Consider the following 18,677-nt stretch of genomic DNA (forward strand, 5'->3'; position numbering starts at 1 on the left):
CACTGCCAACACACATTTATGTCCAAACACCATGGAAAAGTGGATTAGTCACTCGTGGTGCACTCGACTGCTCTTTTAGAATGCTCCAAATGTGACCCTGGACCACGAAACCAGTCACATGGGTCAATTTTCTGAAATTTAGATTTATACATCATAAACATGAAAGCTAAATAAATAAGCTTTCCATTGATGTATGGTTTGTTAGGATAGGACAATATTTGGCTGAGATACGACTTGGAAAATCTGGGGGAAAAAATCAAAACATTGAGAAAATCGCCTTTAAAGTTGTCCATTTCTGTTGGCGATTGTGCGGCATTCACTCAAAAAAATTTTTTTATATAGGCTATTTACGGTAGGAAATTTACATAATATCTTCATGGCACTTTACTAGCCTATGATTTTTGGCGATAATTTTGACCCATAGGCTACAATGTGTTGGCTATTGCCACAAATATACACAAATATATTATATACCTATAAGTCAGCGACTTATGACTGGTTTTGTGGTCCAGGGTCACAAATAGGCATGACCAAACCGGAATATTTTTTTCTGATAAGCAGATGCGATGAGATAAGTGTTAACAGCAGAATGAACTGATGCCTATCTATGGACTTTTAAGGTAATCAGCTAACTAGTTCACTTTGTTATTGGCGTTTTATTCTATTTAAATATCTAAACGTCATTGTGAAGAAGAACAATTTTTTTTAGATATCAATCTGCTTATGTGAGTGAAGGTCATTGGTTATGCTCATTTTTGCTCGCTCCTTTTAAGTTATCTTGAGACTCGCAAACAAAAGATTTGCAGGCTTCATCAGAAGAAGAGCTATGGCCTCCACCGCGCGGTTCTTCTGCTCCTGTCTGCGGGTTTATTCACAGTTGGACTCGGTAAGTTAGACAAATCTAAAGAAACACTTTAAACTTGTTTTTGAGCGGTTTACCGATGGCTGTCAAGTAAAATTAATAATTTACTCAGCACTTACACTTTTACTTTAAAATTCAGTTTTTACAATGTATCAGTTGTTTGTATTTGTATTGAATGTGCTACATTTCCCCTGTTCTTTAAGGTTTTGGTGATAATGACTGTAGCGCCTACATCACCAGCAACCAAGAGTTCAAGCTGCAACATGGGGTTAATTTCGCAGCATTGCTGTGGGACCTGCGATCACAGATACTGCTGCCCCCTAGGATTTTTGAAGTTATCCGCGTATGCACAAAACGTGTGCACTATGTAAGGAATTTTAAGTCGTTTCAGTCTTAATACAAATGTCTTTTAGGCCAAAAAGTCATTTTTACACATCCTCTTGTCATTCAGAACTCGTATGATTATCTCTCGCCTGCTTTAGGGGCACAACTTTACGCTTTTTGACTTCCTCAGTTTGTGTAAACATACTTTTTATTTTCTCCCGCATTCATTTCACACGTCTAGTACAATTATGTGGTTCTGTTTAATTAATACAGTGTGGAAGTGTGGAATAGCCTACAGTGTGGAATTTTTGAGTTTGACAATGAACACACCGGAAAAAAACACAGCTATAACCTACAGCATAGTTTAAAACATAACAATAATTAATAATTTCTGAACATTGACTCTCAGTATTTACTCACCTTTTTCTCATGGTTTCTCAATAGAATTCATAAAAGTATTGAATAGAATAGCATAGTTCTAATAGGGGCTCATTGTAACGCAGTGTCACAACATGCTTTACAAGTGTCGTCATATGTTAAGCCCGCCCCGCCTACTCTATACGCGACGTGATTGGCCTGACCCAATTTAGGTTTTTGCAGCTCGAAAGTCTATGGAGAGTTTCTAGACTACCCTGGCTGCAAAATACATTTTGCTGCCGCTAGGGTGCGACTAGATTTCTAGGCTATGGAAGGAGCCATTGGAGGCTAAAAACACCATTGAGCTTTATAGAGCATCACAGTCCCGCCCACAGCCGGTGCCGGAAGTAAAAATTCAATACAATTTCTCCATTGACAGTTGGGGTATAAGCCATAAAAGCGTAACCATACATGGTAGACTTAGACCAGCTACGGCCCCAGCTAACAATTTTAGGTTATAAGAACGTTTCCGTAACGTTCCCATTAAGTTATAAAAACGTTATTTCTGAATGTTCTAGAAACGTTCAAAGCGTCCAGTTTTTTAGACGTTGTATTAACGTTATTTCTTAGTTATAAGAACGTTATTCAAAACGTTATTAGAACGTTCAATTCTCCTGTTATATAAATGTTGTATTAACGTTCTTGCTTGGTTATAAGAACGTTGTTCAAACGTTATTGGAACATTCAATTCTTAGGTTATAAGAACGTTTCCATAACGTTCCCATTAAGTTATAAAAACGTTATTTCTGAATGTTCTAGAAACGTTCAAAGCGTCCAGTTTTTTAGATGTTGTATTAACGTTATTTCTTAGTTATAAGAACGTTATTCAAAACGTTATTAGAACGTTCAATTCTCCTGTTATATAAATGTTGTATTAACGTTATTTCTTAGTTATAAGAACATTATTCAAAACGTTATTAGAACGTTCAATTCTCCTGTTATATAAACGTTATATTAATGTTCTTGCTTGGTTATAAGAACGTTTTTCAAACGTTATATTCTTAGGTTATAAGAACGTTTCCATAACGTTCCCATTAAGTTATAAAAAACGTTATTTCTGAATGTTCTAGGAATGTTCAAAACGTCCAGTTTTTAGACGTTGTATTAATGTTATTTATTAGTTATAAGAACGTTATTAAAACGTTATTAGAACGTTCAATTCTCCCATTATATAAACATTCTCTTAATGTTTTTCTAAGATTATGAAAAACGTTCTTAAAACATTCCATTCACTTGTTTAAACATTCTCAATGTTTTTGCATATAATGTATATATGACAATCATTTCATGAAAGCACCTTATGAAGAACTTTCAGATTTTAAAATTAAGACAAAAGATCTAGAAAGATAATTAAAATCAAAAAGACCCATGAATCATGTCTGTAATATGTGTAATGTGTCCACTGAAGACGAGCTGAAGTGAACCAAAGTGTAGTTTATTTCAAGATACAGATACAATTGAAACCGACTTGGGTTAAATTGAAATATGAAATTAACATGAAAATAAACCTGGACTAAAACATAGAACAAACTGATTAAACTTCAAAATAATGAAACATGAAACAAAACTAAAACTACCTCTTTACCTAACCCTAACCTATCAGCAAGCTAAAAAAAAAAAAAAAAAAAACACATTTTAAATGACATTATCCACAATCACATTAGCTTCCACTTCAGGCACATCGGACTGGACTGGACTGAACCCTGAGAGGATCTCCGGAGACACTGCAGGGAGAAAATAAAACAGTGTTGTATTAAAGTGTGGTGAGATTAGTATAAAAGCACTGGGATGCTGTACTTGCTCATGCACAATATCTAATTAGATTTTCTGACAATTTACAAAAAGTTTAATCTGCTTTGGAATATTGGGAGAAAACATGAAGATACGAGACAAGCTCTCTGCTCTTGTCCCTAAGCCAGATGCTACTAAATTTATACTGCTTTTCATGCTCAAGGACTTTGCATTGTTTCTATTTTAATGCACTCTTAAAGTTTAAATTGCCTTAATGAGCCGTGCCACACCCCAAAACTGCAATCTAATGATAACTTTGCTTAAATCAAAAGTATTTTAAATGGTCATTAATGGATCATAATTATTGCACAAATATTATTGAGTAACAAAAAGATTAAAATATAAAATAATTATTGAACTAAAATATAGTACATTTATTGAATTGATGAAATGGTACACTTAAGGTGTTTGGTCACTTGAGTGTGACCCAATTATCATATAGGAAAACACGAGGGTTAAACTCAAGAAAAACATTAATGTTGTCTCTCCATCACTCCCCAGAATAAAATGCCCCAGTTAATGTGGTCCTTGTAGTAATCAATGCATATTATGCGTTAATATTTAGCAAAAATTGCTGCGAATATAATGAAAGTGCTCTCTATCCTGCTTAAAGCTCCAGTATGTAACTTTTGTATGTGACCACAAGAGGGCGCAGTTTCCAACAATAACAAAGGCGAAGCTTGATGACGCTATGAAGGAGGTGACGATGGGAGATGTCGTTTTTAATGCGTTTTCACCATAGTAATGTATCTAAATGGAATTAATGAATCATGATCACGGATGAGGTAATTTATTCGTTTTTGTATTACCTGTATGTCTGATCGTATTATTTTATGTCATCATAATTAATGAACTGCAAGGAACGTGAAATGTTAACTTATGCTATATTATCCCGTTACAACACAGCTATTTGTCAAATGATTTGTTTGGTTTATGTTGTGCAGTTTTACGTTTTTATGGTTAATGCCGTGTTGTTTAACGTGTTCAAACCAATATCTAAAAGTAAATTTGAACGAACATTTGCAAGTAATGACTAAATATATTTTTTTAACAACATATCCGATTGTATTTAATTGTACTGCCATAATCTCGGTCACCACACGTGATAAAAAGCCTTACCGAAGTACAAAGAGCAATATAACTTTGTTTATAAGTGCTATTATGACAGTTGCATGTCTAACCTGTCTATCAATACACTCGCGAGAGCAGAGACTCTGTCAAGTCCAAGATAGTCGCGCAGCTCTCTCCATCTCGAAAACGCCTGCCGATATTTATCCGGGTTTTATTCCTCCGTTTGTCACACAGTCCGTGACTCCGCGTGTATCCGAATATGGACGCTTTCGTTTTGTTGGCACTTCAATACTCGCCAAAGAGTAATCGTGATCCATAACAGCTATAACCATACAGTCTATGGCTATAACGCTTTAACCACCACTTCCGCATTTGACCATGTGATATTCCGGTGTGGTGGGTCATATTTTTTATTTTATTCTTTTTTTATTCTTTGTCAGACGTCTTTATTGTTTATTGTGATAAGAAAAAAAACTCAAAGTTGTTGTAAAAAAAAAAAAAAAAAAAAATCCGGTGTGGTGGAATATCCTATCACATGGTCCAAAAAAGGATAGAGCGGACATTGCGTCACTGAGGCGCGACATTTCTTTTCCGGGACGGCCAGTTATTTAAAATCGGAATTTCTCTGAAATAAAAAATCTTTGGAGACTTTTGAGATATTGTAAGTACACAACTGGAGGAAATATATCACACTGTGCAAGTTATTTTCGGAAATTTTATTACAAAATTCCTACATATTGGAGCTTTAAACCATTTAAAAAGATTGAGCGCAGTTGTTTCGTACTATAGAGAGCCTAAGTCCCGCCCCTCCGTTTCCGGCTCATGGGACCTTATTTCGGATAAAATATGTATGGTAGTCAATGGCGAGAGACAACTTATCTTTTTATTCCATCTGAACTGTGCCCTGAATTACACATATGATGTTTGTCAATTTAAAAGATAATTGTGAAAATTGCTCAATGAACTACATCTCTCGTCTCGCACTATGTACGTCACCATCCGTTGCTTGTATGTGTGCAGTCTGGTACAAAACACTCAGGCATGAGGGCGTAACGTTACGATTATAATGTAAGACTATAGAAAAAATGACAGACGTTAGCTTCAGCAAAGTTAGCTTCATTCATTGAGCGAAAAGGTATGACGTCACATGTGCGCCTTTTGGGTTTGTAGTCTTTGTAATTACGTATTTTCACAGTCTTATACCTCAACAGTTTTACATCAAACTGCGACTTTCTTGACTTTAAAATTTATCTTTTAAATTGACAAACATCATATGTGTAATTCAGGGCACAATTCAAACGAGAGATCAAAACATTTGTTGTCTCCACTGGTCTATATAGACCAGTAATCGATTGTCGAGTTCACGCGCATAGGCTTAGTACCTATGATCACTTCGACCGAAAACAGGATGTAAATACAGGTATGAGCGCTGGCTGAAATAACATCACTTTTATTAATATCTTTCACATCTACTGCAGTCAGATTCACCCGTGTTCACTCTGAAGGAATCACTCACATGACCTGTGCACTTGTAATGACACATCAAGGATGTTAAGAGGCTAAAAGCAAGTTTAAAACTTGCCCCATTTAAGTCAACAGGGTGCAAATTTTAAAAAGAGGATAACATGGTGTAGGCAACACCGATTTTTGTCGTTGTTCTCTGTATTGACAGCACTCCAAATGTACAAAAAAATGTTAAAATTGACCGGAGTTCTCCTTTAAGGTCCCATGACTTAAGCCGCTTGTCCACCAGCGTCTCGATTTCTGACGCGACGCTAAAGCCCATTCATTTCATCTCACGTCAGGCAGCAAAAACGCCCCCGCAAAGCATGATGGGTCGCGTCGCGTCGATTTGGTCAACAGCGGCGCTGCAAAAAAGTATCTCGGTGGATACTTATGCAAATGAGAGCGTCAAAACGCGGGGCAGCAGCCAATGGAAACTCGGCGGCGAGAATTTGTGTATGGGCGTTGTGGCGAGAATTTGTGTTTGCCTTACAAAACTATCACCCCGACACCCCCAAGCAGCGAAAACGTCACAGGCGTCACGTCGGAACAAAAATTGATCGGACGCTGGTGTACAAGCGGCTTTACGGTACGTTCACACGGGTCGTCAGCGTCAACGCTTGACGGAAGGCGTGGCTGAAGTTTGGCGCTGACGCCATGGTCATAGCAGCGTCAGCCAATGAAATTAGACAGGAACTCAACAACAAGCTTCATTGTCATTCAATGGTCATAAAGGACCGGGTGATTGCCCACCGCAATAATTAGTTTCTCCTCCATTTTAAAATGTATCCTCAGTTTGCTGCTCTTGAACAGGATGAACGTGATTGGCTGCCGCCTGGCTACTGTATTTGCATAGAGCGATCTGATTGGCTTCCGTCGGCGGCGCTTCACTGGCGTTGCTCGCGGCAGAAGTTCAAGCAACGCCAGTGAAGCGCCGCCGACGGATCCACAATTCTTTTCGGCAACGCTTGACGTCACCCATTCAAAGTCAATGGGAAGCGTTGACGCTGACGCCCCGTGTGAACGTACCGTAAAGCCGCTTGTCCACCAGCGTCTCGATTTCTGACGCGACGCCAAAGCCCATTCATTTCTTATGGAACTACGTCAGGCAGCAAAAACGCCCCCGCAAAGCATGATGGGTCGCGTCGCGTCGATTTGGTCAACAGCGGCGCTGCAAAAAAGTATCTCGGTGGATACTTTATGCAAATGAGAGCGTCAAAACGCGGGGCAGCAGCCAATGGAAACTCGGCGGCGAGAATTTGTGTATGGCCGTTGCTATGGTTTCATATTTAAAGTACATTCCCCCAAGCAGCGAAAACGTCACAGGCGTCGCGTTGGAACAAAAATTGATCGGACGCTGGTGGACAAGCGGCTTTAGGCTCTCTTTTGAGAGCTACATGAACCACGTGACCACAAGATCAAAGTTGTGCCCAACTCTCTTTCAACGGCTCTGCATCACTGCAACGCCAGAGGCGCAAGTTACCATAGAAACTTGCGCCTACAACTGCTGCACCAAGCCAAAAATACAAATTTTAACGCAATTTGAGCAAGAGAGACAAACAGTGTTGTTCTCAGTGAAATATGTTATTTAACAGAGTTTGTTAAGCAGTTTTTGAGATTTCAGTATTCCCCAATTCAAATAGATAACGTTAGTACTTCCCCAAAAATAGCTGCCTGGAGGAATTGAAAATATGGCCTTCCATACACTGTATATTATAAATTAGGACAATTTACGATACTGATGGTTGTTAAAACGCATAATTACAGTCTGTGAAAAGGGTCCATTACTGTTGTCAAGTGCTCGATCCAAATATCAAATTTAAGAGGAGCCTGGGGATATCCTTCCTTTTTTAAATGTCACATAGGAGCTTTTTATAACCTGTAAAACTGCAAACACTGTGGACAACTTACACGATAAAATTACAAATAAGTTACAGATTTCAATATGACGAACTTGACACATGAAACAGATAACTGGAGGGGGAAATACCCGGACCATAGCTAAGCTAATTGAGCTAACGTTAGCCGATTAACTTTTGAATCTCAAGAACGCGTTCAAATTAAAATCAGTTTAGCTATATTTAAAAGGCGAACAAGGACACTGGAAAGGGTGAATCTAAATAAAGACATCAATGTAATTTCGCGTTTATTCTTCAGTTTTAACTAAGTTACATATTTGTGTGTTGTTAACTGCTCTGTGGATTGCGGGAGCAGTTTAACTTACGTTTTTCAAGACAGTTCATGCAAACTGTTGATCTAGTTAACTTTATTAAAACAGTAGCAACTGCTGCAAAACTAAGTTAATTAGCACTGATTTCATACAACACGCAAAATTCAACTTACCTAAAAGCTGTCGTCTCCGTGTCCGACATCTTGTCCCGCTGACGCAGCGCTGTGTTTGATTGACGGGTCGTGCCGTGCGCTGCAAAACCACACCCATCTTAGGTAATAGGTCGTTCGGATTTGGGGAATGATCAGATAAAACTACAGTCTATGGATATAACACATTCCCTGTTTTCTCTTTGATTGTAATTGCAAAAGTTATTAAAAACGCTAGTTGTAATTTTTTTTTTTTAAACCAAATTTATAATTGACTGTACTTTTTGAATTATTTCCTGTTGAATAAATAATTATTTTATATCTGGGATTTTTTTCTAAACTAATAATAATATTTTAATAAATATTTTAACCCCCCCCAAAAAAATTCAGTGTATTGTGTCACTGTATATACAAATTATGTTTCTGAAGTTGTTTTGCAGAAGATAAAAGCTGTATGACTAATTTGTAATTACTAATATTTGTTTTAATTTAGTAACGTTTTTAAAACGTTCCACTAACAAGTAAGAATAACGATGCTAACGTTTTTAGAACGTTTATCAGTGACATGTTGGCACAACGTTACTTTGGTAACTCTGAGAGAACTTTTATCTAAGTTAATCAGCATTGTGATAAAAGTGTCTAATTCATACAACAAGCAAAATGCACTCAACTTAAATGAATACTGCTATTTTCCTGTACATAATTCTTTTATATTCTGGGATTTTTTATTCTGACCATAAAAAAATATTTTAATGAAATAGTTAAATAATGTCAGTGCATTGTGTCATTAGTTGTGTCACTGGATTTACAAATTATGTTTCTGAAGTTGATTTGCAGAATAAAAAACTAATTTGTAATGACTAATATATATATTTTTAACATAATAACGTTTTTAAAACGTTTATCAATGACATGTTGGCACAACGTTACTTTGGTAACTTTGAGAGAACTTTTATCTTAATATATATTTTTAAACATAATAACGTTTTTAAACTGTTCCACTAACAACGTAAGAATAATGTTTTAATGCTAACGTTTTTAGAACGTTTATCAATGACATATAACGTTGGCACAACGTTATAATAACATTACAGCAAGAACGTTTTTGATAACTTTTAGAGAACTTTCAGAGAACGTTAGCCAATGTTCTAAGAACGTTCCCTGTTAGCTGGGGCTGTAGCTACTAAGCGATTGTATATGCTCATATAACCGCCAAAAGTTCATGGGGCACTAACCTTGTTTTGAGATAAATGCCTTCGCGATGTCTTGGAGAAGTACTTCATTACCCACAATCCTGAACAATCCCACAGTGATGCATCTGATTGGTGGAGCTCGTGTAACTGTCTGGTTAAACCCCGCGAAAGCGTGAAGACTGAAGATCATTAAAATCAAAAAAACCTGTGTTGCGTTTTTTGCACGGTAGATTTATCAGTGCAATCATGATCTCCTTGGCTGCCATGATGGCTTTTTTCAAGGAGGAAAACAAGTGTTCAAAGGGGTGAAAACCACTTCAAATCGGGTCATGTTCTTCTTTCGCTTTCGTTTCACCGTGCAGGTTTTAATTATCAAGAACAGGGAAAAAGAAAGTCTAGTCGGTTCCTTTTACGCCCACCTTTTTAATTGATTCACGAGCCTCAGTTGGATTTGGTAACGCTGCAGGCTTCATCAGAAGAAGAGCTATGGCCTCCACCATCGCGGTTCTTCTGCTCCTGTCTGCGGGTTTATTCACGGTCACAGTCGGTAAGTTAGACGGCGCTACAAAAATCTTATGAAACAATTGGCTGGTACTAAATTAATAATTGACTCAGCATTTATACTTTTACTTTAAAATTCCGTTTTTCTGAGTCTTTAAAATGTATCAGTTGTATGTATTTGTATAAAAAGTGTCACATTTCCCCTGTTATTTAAGGTTTTGGTGATGACTGTAGCGCCTACATCACCAGCAACCAAGAGTTCAAGCCTTCGATAAGCTGCAACAGCCGGTTCTTTTCGCAGCATTGCTGTGGGACCTGCGATCACAGATTCTGCTGCCCCCTTGAATCAATGAAGTTATCCACCTATGAACAACACGCGTGCACTGTGTAAGGAATTTCAAGTCGTTTCAGTCTTAATACAAATGTATTTTAGACCAAAAAGTCATTTTACACATCCTCATGTCGTTCAGAACTCGTAGCCTATTATCGCTCGGCTGTTTTAGGGGAACAACTTTACGCTTTTTGACTTCCTCAGTTTGTGTAAACCAGCTTAGGGTTAAGAGTATATTTTTCCCCGGATTAATTTCACACGTCTACAAATATGTGGCTTTTGTTTTATTAATACAGGAAGTGAAATGTGACAACATGGTGTAACGTGTGGTGCACGTTGTAACATGACCATATGACAGTTTAAAATGTTATCTGATCTAGTAAAAAAAATATCCAAGACAAACTAAAATATTTTCTCACTAAAATACAATTATTAACTTTTTCATATAAAACAATGTAATTTCAATGTAAATACACCGGAAAAAACAGCATAGATTAAAACAATAATAATGAATAATTTCTGAACATCGTCTCTCAGTATTTATTCACCTTTTTCTCATGAATTCTTAAAAGTATTGAATAGAATATCATAGTATATCACAGAACTCACAACATTCCCCAACTGCACAACTGGGATTTAAAGCCTGCTAGTGTCTTCTGCTGGTTAGATCAGCATTAAATAACTATCTCAACTGTTAAATAACAGATATAAGATTAAAATAAGGATTTGTCTAATCTGAAATAAACAAAAAAAAAGAGATTAAAAAAATGAATATAAGTTAGAAATTTACTTTTGCAATGGTTAAATAAATGTTCAGTGATATCTTCCAAAGATTTCTGAATTTTGGCACAATTTTTTCTCTATATAGTGTTGATGGCAGCTAGTAAATACACCAAGTTTCGTCATCCTGGCATGTGTGGAGGTGTTTAAAACAAATGTGTTACAACTAGCCCCACGTTAGGTTGTGCCACACTCACCCCTACACAAAACGGCGAGAAATTTTGAAAGTGTTTAAAAAGAACATAATTTTAATTTTGGGGTCAGTTATTGCTCCCTCATAATCTGTAACTGTTAAATAGTGATAAATCAGTGAAGCGTAAAGTCCAGTGATTTCTTCTGAAATGGTAGTAATTTTAATCTAATTTTTGAGGTTAATCTCAAACCTGAAACCTTATCATTACATTTATTTTTGTATTGTTTTGCAATGCGTGTTTCTTGAGGTTTTGTCTTTCCGTCTGTTGCTCGACTCGTCGTTACCTACAGAGGTTGTGGTTGTTCTACTAAACTGCAGTTTGCAAGATGCACCCCCCAGATTGACATGTTACATTGTTAAAACAGCCACTTTGTGTAGTGCAAGGTGTGAAAATGCTTTGCTTTATTAAAGAACAAAGAATAAATAGTTCACATTTTTGGTTGTGAAACCTAGCGTTCAGATTTATAAAGTCAATTTAATGACAAATGAGGCAAGAGAGAAGGAGCATGATGCAAGTTCTTACCCCAGTAATGGTGATACAAATGTTTTATTTCAGAAGTTGCAATCAAAATCTTAGGGTACCCAAAATCTGCCCCTACAATCTTGATAATAACAGTCCTGAAAGAGGATTTTCGGCAACCATGCCATGAAGAACCATTTCCGGTTCCCCAAAGAATCATTCAGTTCTTAAAATAAAATAAAATTCTTTGTGTGAAGAATATTTTAATAATCTAAAGAATCGTTTGTGCAATGAAAATAAATAAAATGTAAATAAATAAAACAAATTAACAAAATGATGATCAAGAAATAAAATTATAATATATAAACAAGATTTTATAGATGGAATATACTAGAACATGAGAAAGAGTGTTTATAATGTTTGTTGCTTCATATTTTTTCATAATCTGTCCAACAGCCAAAACAGTGATGTCCTAGCCATTGTTTTAGGAATAATAGGGATTGTGGTCACATTCATTGTGTTCATCATCTGCTGCTGCTGCCCCTGCTGCTGTATGTATAACATGTGCAGAAAACCCAGACGTAAGTGTTTTAGTGTCAATCGAACGTTATATAATGTTATTATAATAATACTGTTACAATGTTACATTAATTAGGCTGGTAGTAAAATGATAGGAATTATTTAAAAGTAATTCTCTGTCTTGTTTTTCCCACAGCTGTGGTAGGAGCACATATAACCACAGTCATGAATACACAATGCATTCAGCAGCAGCAGCAGCCTGTCATGCAGCCAGTTCAGTATCCAGCATACCAGCCTGTGCCGACTCAACCGGGCTACGGCGCTCAGCCTATGCAGACGGGACCATATCAGGGACAGCCATACGCACCTGGACCCCCACCCTCATATAACATGGCAGGTGAGAAGACCTAGCACTAGAGCAGTGGAGAAAAACTTATTTTATTTTATTTTAGTTCCAACCCTGCTCCAACACACACACACACACACACATACCTGTAGTTTTCAAATAAGCCTGAAGGTTTGAAGCTAAAGGTGCGTTCAAGGTTACTATCCCATGAGGCCATGGGAGAGGATTTGTAAATGGCAGTGAAGCGACGCAATTTTCATCTGCATTTAACCCATAATGCACACACGTGAGTAGTGAACACACACACACACACACACGCAAACCTTGGACACACACACCGGAGCAGTGGGCAGCCATTTTGCTGTTGCATCTGGGAGCGATTGGGGGTTAGGTGCTTTGCTCAAGAGCACCTCAGTTATTTCCTGCTGGCATTGAGACTCGAACTCGCAACATTCAGGTTACTGACTCTCTAACCATTAGGTTACGACTGCATAATGACAACATGCTGAATGTAGTACGTCCGGATTACATTCATACTACACATATTCATACTATACAGAACATACCTTTATAGGTACTTATTCAAAATAAGTACATAGTATGTGATTTCAGACACAGCCAGTATGTGGCAGGAGGACAATGACAGTGAATATACTGCATGAATTTTGTCTTATTCCATTATAAACTATTTTGAACCATTTGAGTAAAGATCTAAATTAGGTGAGTAATTATTGTTTTTACTGTTGTAGACCTGTGAAATGTTACAGTGCATCCGGAAAGTATTCACAGCGCTTCACTTTTTCCCTCATTTTGTTATGTTACAGCCTTATTCCGAAATGGATTAAATTCATTATTTTCCTCAAAATTCTACAAACAATACCCACAATGACAACGTGAAAGAAGTTTGTTTGAAATCTTTGCAAACTTGTACAACAAAAAAATGTACATAAGTATTCACAGCCTTTACCATGACACTCAATTGAGCTCAGGTACATCCTGTTTCCAATGATCATCCTTGAGATGTTTCTACAACTTGATTGGAGTCCACCTGTGGTAAATTCAGTTGATTGGACATGATTTGGAAAGGCACACACCTATCTAATGTGGTGGATTTTAATAGATAAGATAGTAAACTGACTATGATACTAACATCTAAACTTCACTTCCCTTTTTAGGCCTAACATATAACACCCTGAAACACAATGTACTAAACGTTCTGTTCTTTCTAATTGTGTCTATGGAAAGAAGTGCTGACCATGACAATATCAAAAATATACTGTCTAGTAGCTATATCATGATATATTGAGCAATCAACTGAACTCTTAAAACTTTGCACTTGATTGATGATGATCAATCGAGATCATTCGAGATCATTTGAGATCATTCGAGATCATTTGCTTGTGCCAGTAACAGAGGGAAAAAAAGGTGGGGGCTTGCTTTCACCAATTGAACAAATCAGATTGTAGGGAAATTATGTAATGTATCATGTCATTTTTTGTCATACCCTATTCTATAAAAACTTTTTGTAATCCTTTTGCTGGTGGGATTCTCTTAGAAATTTGACTGAGATCCTCCGGCAGTGATTAAAGCATATTCAAAGGCATTGTCTGAAGTCTGTCTGATTAGTGCTGCGCATCCAGATAAGGTATAAGATTAGAACCCTGAGTAGATGTCGATGAGTAGACACGCTAGGGTATAGGCAGTCAGATAGGGGACTCAGTAGACGTCGATGAATAGACGCGCTTGAGTATAGATATAAGTGAACGAGTAGACGTCAACTGCTCAAGAGGGTAAGGGGAGACCCAGGTTAATTAAAAAGGTTCATAGTGTAGAAAAATCTACCACACTATATGAGGTCCCACAGTTAACAGTGCACGTCAGAGCACAAACCAAGCCATGGAGTCCAAGGAATTGTTTGTAGACCTCCGAGACAGGATTGTATCAAGGCACAGATCTGGGGAAGGGTACAGAAACATTTCTGAAGCATTGAAGTTCCCAATGAGCACAGTGGCCTCCATCATCGGTAAATGCAAGAAGTTGGGAACCATCAGGGACTCTTCCTAGAGCCGGCCGCCCGGCCAAACTGAGCAATTGGGGGAGAAGGGCCTTAGTCAGGGAGGTGACCAAGAACAAGATGGTCACTCTGACAGAGCTCCAGCGTTTTACTGTGGAGAGAGGAGAACCTTCCAGAAGAACAAACATCTCTACAGCACTCCACCAATCAGGCCTGTATGGTCGAGTGGCCAGACGGAAGCCACTCCTCAGTAAAAGGCACATGACAGCCCGCCGAGAGTTTGCCAAAAGGCACCTGAAGGACTCTCAGACCATGAGAAACAAAGATTGAACTCTTTGACCTGAATGGCAAGCGTCATGTCTGGAGGAAACCAGGCACTGCTCATCACCTCGCCAATACCATCCCTACAGTGAAGCATGGTGGTGACAGCATGTGGGGATGTTTTTCAGCGGCTGGAACTGGGAGACTAGTCAGGATCGAAGGAAAGATGAATGCAGAAATGTACAGAGACATCCTTGATGAAAACCTGCTCGAGAGCGCTCTGGACCTCAGACTGGGGCAACGGTTCATCTTCCAACAGCACAACGACCCTAAGCACACAGCCAAGATAACAAAGGAGTGGCTACGGGACAACTCTGTGAATGTCCTTGAGTGGCCCAGCCAGAGCTCAGACTTGAACCCGATTGAACATCTCTGGAGAGATCTGAAAATGGCCGTGCACCGACGCTCCCCATCCAACCTGATGGAGTTTTAAAGGTTCTGCAAAGAAGAATTGAAGAAACTGCCCAAAAATAGGTGTGCCAAGCTTGTAGCATCATGCTCAAAAAGACTTGAGGCTGTAATTGGTGCCAAAGGTGCTTCAACAAAGTATTGAGCAAAGGCTGTGAATACTTATGAACATGTGATTTTTTTTAATTTTATTATAAATTTGCAAAGATTTCAAACAAACTTCTTTCACGTTGTCATTATGAGGTAGTGTTTGTAGAATTTTGAGGAAAATAATGAATTTAATCAATTTTGTAATAAGGCTGTAACATAACAAAATGAGGAAAAAGTGAAGCACTGTGAATACTTTCCGGATGCACTGTATATGAGGATGTGTATGATGTAGAATACCCTTAGGCTAACTGTAAAAATTAACACTTGTGGTGGTCTAGTGTTGAACACTTGTGAAGTCCACAAGACCGTAAGTGCAAATCAGGTGTTCCATCTTTTTACAATACAAGACATAATTGTTGGGCTGTCAATTAATAGACATTATTTTTTGTCTTTTTTTAAACTGTAACATAAACCACAGGTACTCAAGTAACTATTGTTTTGCAACTAGTAACTAGGAGAAATCAGTAGTCGTGCAACCCCTACCTAAGCTAGTACTTGACAGATTGAGACCATGTACTGATATTTTGCTTGAAAATAATTGTCTTTTTGCATAAAAGTGTCTTTTTGCATTTCCAGCAAACCCTGGATATCCCAGTAGTCAGGCTCCATATGACATGAGTCAGGCCACATATCCCATGATGCCCCCTGCCCAGCCCGGTAGTGCTTATCCGCCTCAAGAGTCATTCGATCAGCCGGCCTACAATCCTTCCTACATGCAGCCACCGAAGACCGGATACTAAACCACAAGCATCTGTCACATCAGTCACTGTTGGATTGTTTAGGTTTGTTGACGCACTTTCACTCGGTAGTAAGAATGTCCCGCATTTGATGCAGATTATACAAGACTAGTGGATATGTCATAGTCTGTTATTTCTGTTTTATTTTCAATCAGTCCTTTAAGGCTCTGCGTGCGACACACTGTAAAAGTAAAGATTTTAATGAAACAAAGATTATTGAACTAAGTTTTAAAAGAAAATACCATTCGAAACTTTCTACTTTTAAAAATTTCAAGTTTAACTCTATTTGACATTTCTTTGAAATTAATCATGACAGTTTTAGCGATTTACGAGTGAAAATTGTTTCTACACAATTTATTTTTGTTTTAGCTTTCAGTGTTAATTATTATTATACTAATATTGCATATCTTTTGATACAATTTGATATACTAAAAAAACTAAAATCTAAAATAAAACGTGGTAATTTTTAAGTTGTAGTTTAGTTTATTTTTGCAATTTTGCTTTTGTATTTTTTCGTTTTTGTTTAACAGCACAGAAACATGAATGTCTTTTTATATTTCAACCAGCAGGATCTCCATGAATTATGATAACCTCAGTCAGGATTTTTTCCTATGTGTTTTTATTGCTCTTAGGGCATGAAAAACAAGATTTGAATTTTTTTATTTTATTTTTTACACATTTTTCAAAGAGAAAACTTGAGTGGACAGCATGCGTTTATGGTTTAAACTGAAGAGATACTGTATTAAACATAATACAATAATCAAACAGATATAGTGTGTGTATTTAACAAACCAATCAATACAATTATATCAAATCATGTGAAAACTATAAAATATATAAAATAAATATATAAATGCGAAATATTGCAAAGGCAATTGAACTTCATACAAGTTGCACTTCGCGTATCTTTGATATCAGAACATGAGGACGTTATTCCATCAGAATTTTCTACAGCCTGTCAAGGTACAACTGTGTAAACCACTCAGATGCTCCCTCCAGTGCACCAGAGTATGTCAATTTTTACCCTTATTAGCTGATAATTCTGATTATGTTCAAGAAGGACACATTTCTAGCATAGCCCACCTCTGAGAAAACCTAGCGATAAGGTTTTTTCAATCTCATCTGAAATGAGCAGTGTTGGGGGTAACGCATTATAAGTAACGTGCATTACGTGATCAGATTACTTTTTGATGTTACGAGTAAAGAAACGCATTACTTGCTGTTTTGACCTGTTGAAAGGGTATTTTATTAAAGGAACCTTTGTTAAAGCATTAGGAAACCAATTCTTTTTTGTACAGTCTTTCACTGTTCTTTTTCAGATTATATTGTTTCGGGTTACATTGTTTTTTTAGATGGAGCCTGTTTTTTTAGCTGTTATAGATTTTGTAAATGTTTAACTGCTGTTTTGTATTTATACATTTCTATATTTGTGAGAAATGTGAAAAGCTTGATTGTTAAAATAAATATCTTACAGTCTCTTTAAAAAAAGGGAATTTAAAGAAAGTTCTACAGGAGAACATCAAAATTGTCAAACTCAACAAAGTTGACAACGGACAGCAAACCTGCTGGAGAAGATTTTGGACTGTTTTTTATGCAATGTTTGGTGAAGTTGCACCACTTGAATGTTTATGGGACCCCATACTGGTGAAACAAAAAACAAACAATCTGTAGTGCTTGTATTCATCTAATTGTTATAAAGTATTTTTCATGTATTTAAATATTTTTAAATTCTGTGTATGTACTTTTTAACCTGATTTTTACAGATTAGTACAGAGAATGTTTTTTACTGTTTTGAATATGATGCTGAATATATTCAGATATACTGAATATATTATTCCTCCTGTGTTCCCGTTTTTGTATGCCTTTTGATATTCAATAAATCAGTTATTCCTGCAACTGATTCCTCCTCTTTTCCCAAAGAGTGGCAGTTATGTGCGACTGCAGTGATGTAGCCCTCGTATTGGAAGAAGTCGTCGTTCTAAGAAGTCTCTGTGAAGTACCAAATGTAACTTCCATTTTGATTATTTTTCATTGTTTTAAGTACATTGTCACCTTTAAACACTGAGCAATTAAAATGTTATTTTATTAGACAAAAAGAGACCTGCTTTTTTTCCTGTTTATTTAAATGTTAAACACTGGCTATAGAAACTCTTGGATATTTTACTGTTTTGACCTTTAAATTTGTTCATTTGTAAGGGAAACAGTTGACAAAGTCATTTATATGTATTTAGTACAGACAACTTGAAAAAGTACGTTTTATAATATTTCAACAAAAAAATGTAAATCCAGTTTACTTGAAATAAGTAGTTGGGTCAATTATTTAATTATGCCAACAAAACTATGTAAGTTGAAATACTTAATATTCTAAGTAGCCTACATACAACTTAAATCAAAGAAAAAAGATAACTCAAAAAGTTAAGTTGAGAGAACAATTTTT

At 36.9% G+C, this 18,677-nt stretch overlaps 1 protein-coding gene and 1 long non-coding RNA gene across 3 annotated transcripts; one reads left to right on the top strand and one right to left on the bottom strand.

The window, feature by feature from the left end:
• Positions 1-2,985: 2,985 nt before the first annotated feature.
• Positions 2,986-10,165, bottom strand: LOC311084906. Its single transcript, XR_014606669.1, has 3 exons — positions 9,523-10,165; positions 8,312-8,390; positions 2,986-3,327 (listed from the first exon to the last, which is right to left on the bottom strand). It is a non-coding gene; the product is annotated as an uncharacterized lncRNA (long non-coding RNA).
• LOC311084905 (protein shisa-5-like) lies at positions 9,895-18,136 on the top strand. 2 transcript variants are annotated; one of them, XM_084117199.1, is made up of 6 exons: positions 9,895-10,027; positions 10,197-10,368; positions 12,202-12,326; positions 12,461-12,661; positions 16,080-16,285; positions 17,730-18,136. In XM_084117199.1, exons 1-5 carry the CDS (start codon positions 9,967-9,969, stop codon positions 16,241-16,243), a joined length of 723 nt encoding a protein of 240 aa, XP_083973325.1. In that variant the 5' UTR covers positions 9,895-9,966; the 3' UTR covers positions 16,244-16,285; positions 17,730-18,136. The 2 variants fall into 2 exon arrangements, with proteins under 2 accessions (XP_083973325.1, XP_083973324.1); XM_084117198.1 differs by having other exon boundaries at positions 16,080-18,136.
• The last annotated feature ends 541 nt before the right edge of the window (positions 18,137-18,677 follow it).

The sequence above is a fragment of the Abramis brama genome (genome assembly GCF_963993115.1).
Source record: "Abramis brama genome assembly, chromosome: 6".
Classification (NCBI taxonomy): domain Eukaryota; kingdom Metazoa; phylum Chordata; class Actinopteri; order Cypriniformes; family Leuciscidae; genus Abramis; species Abramis brama.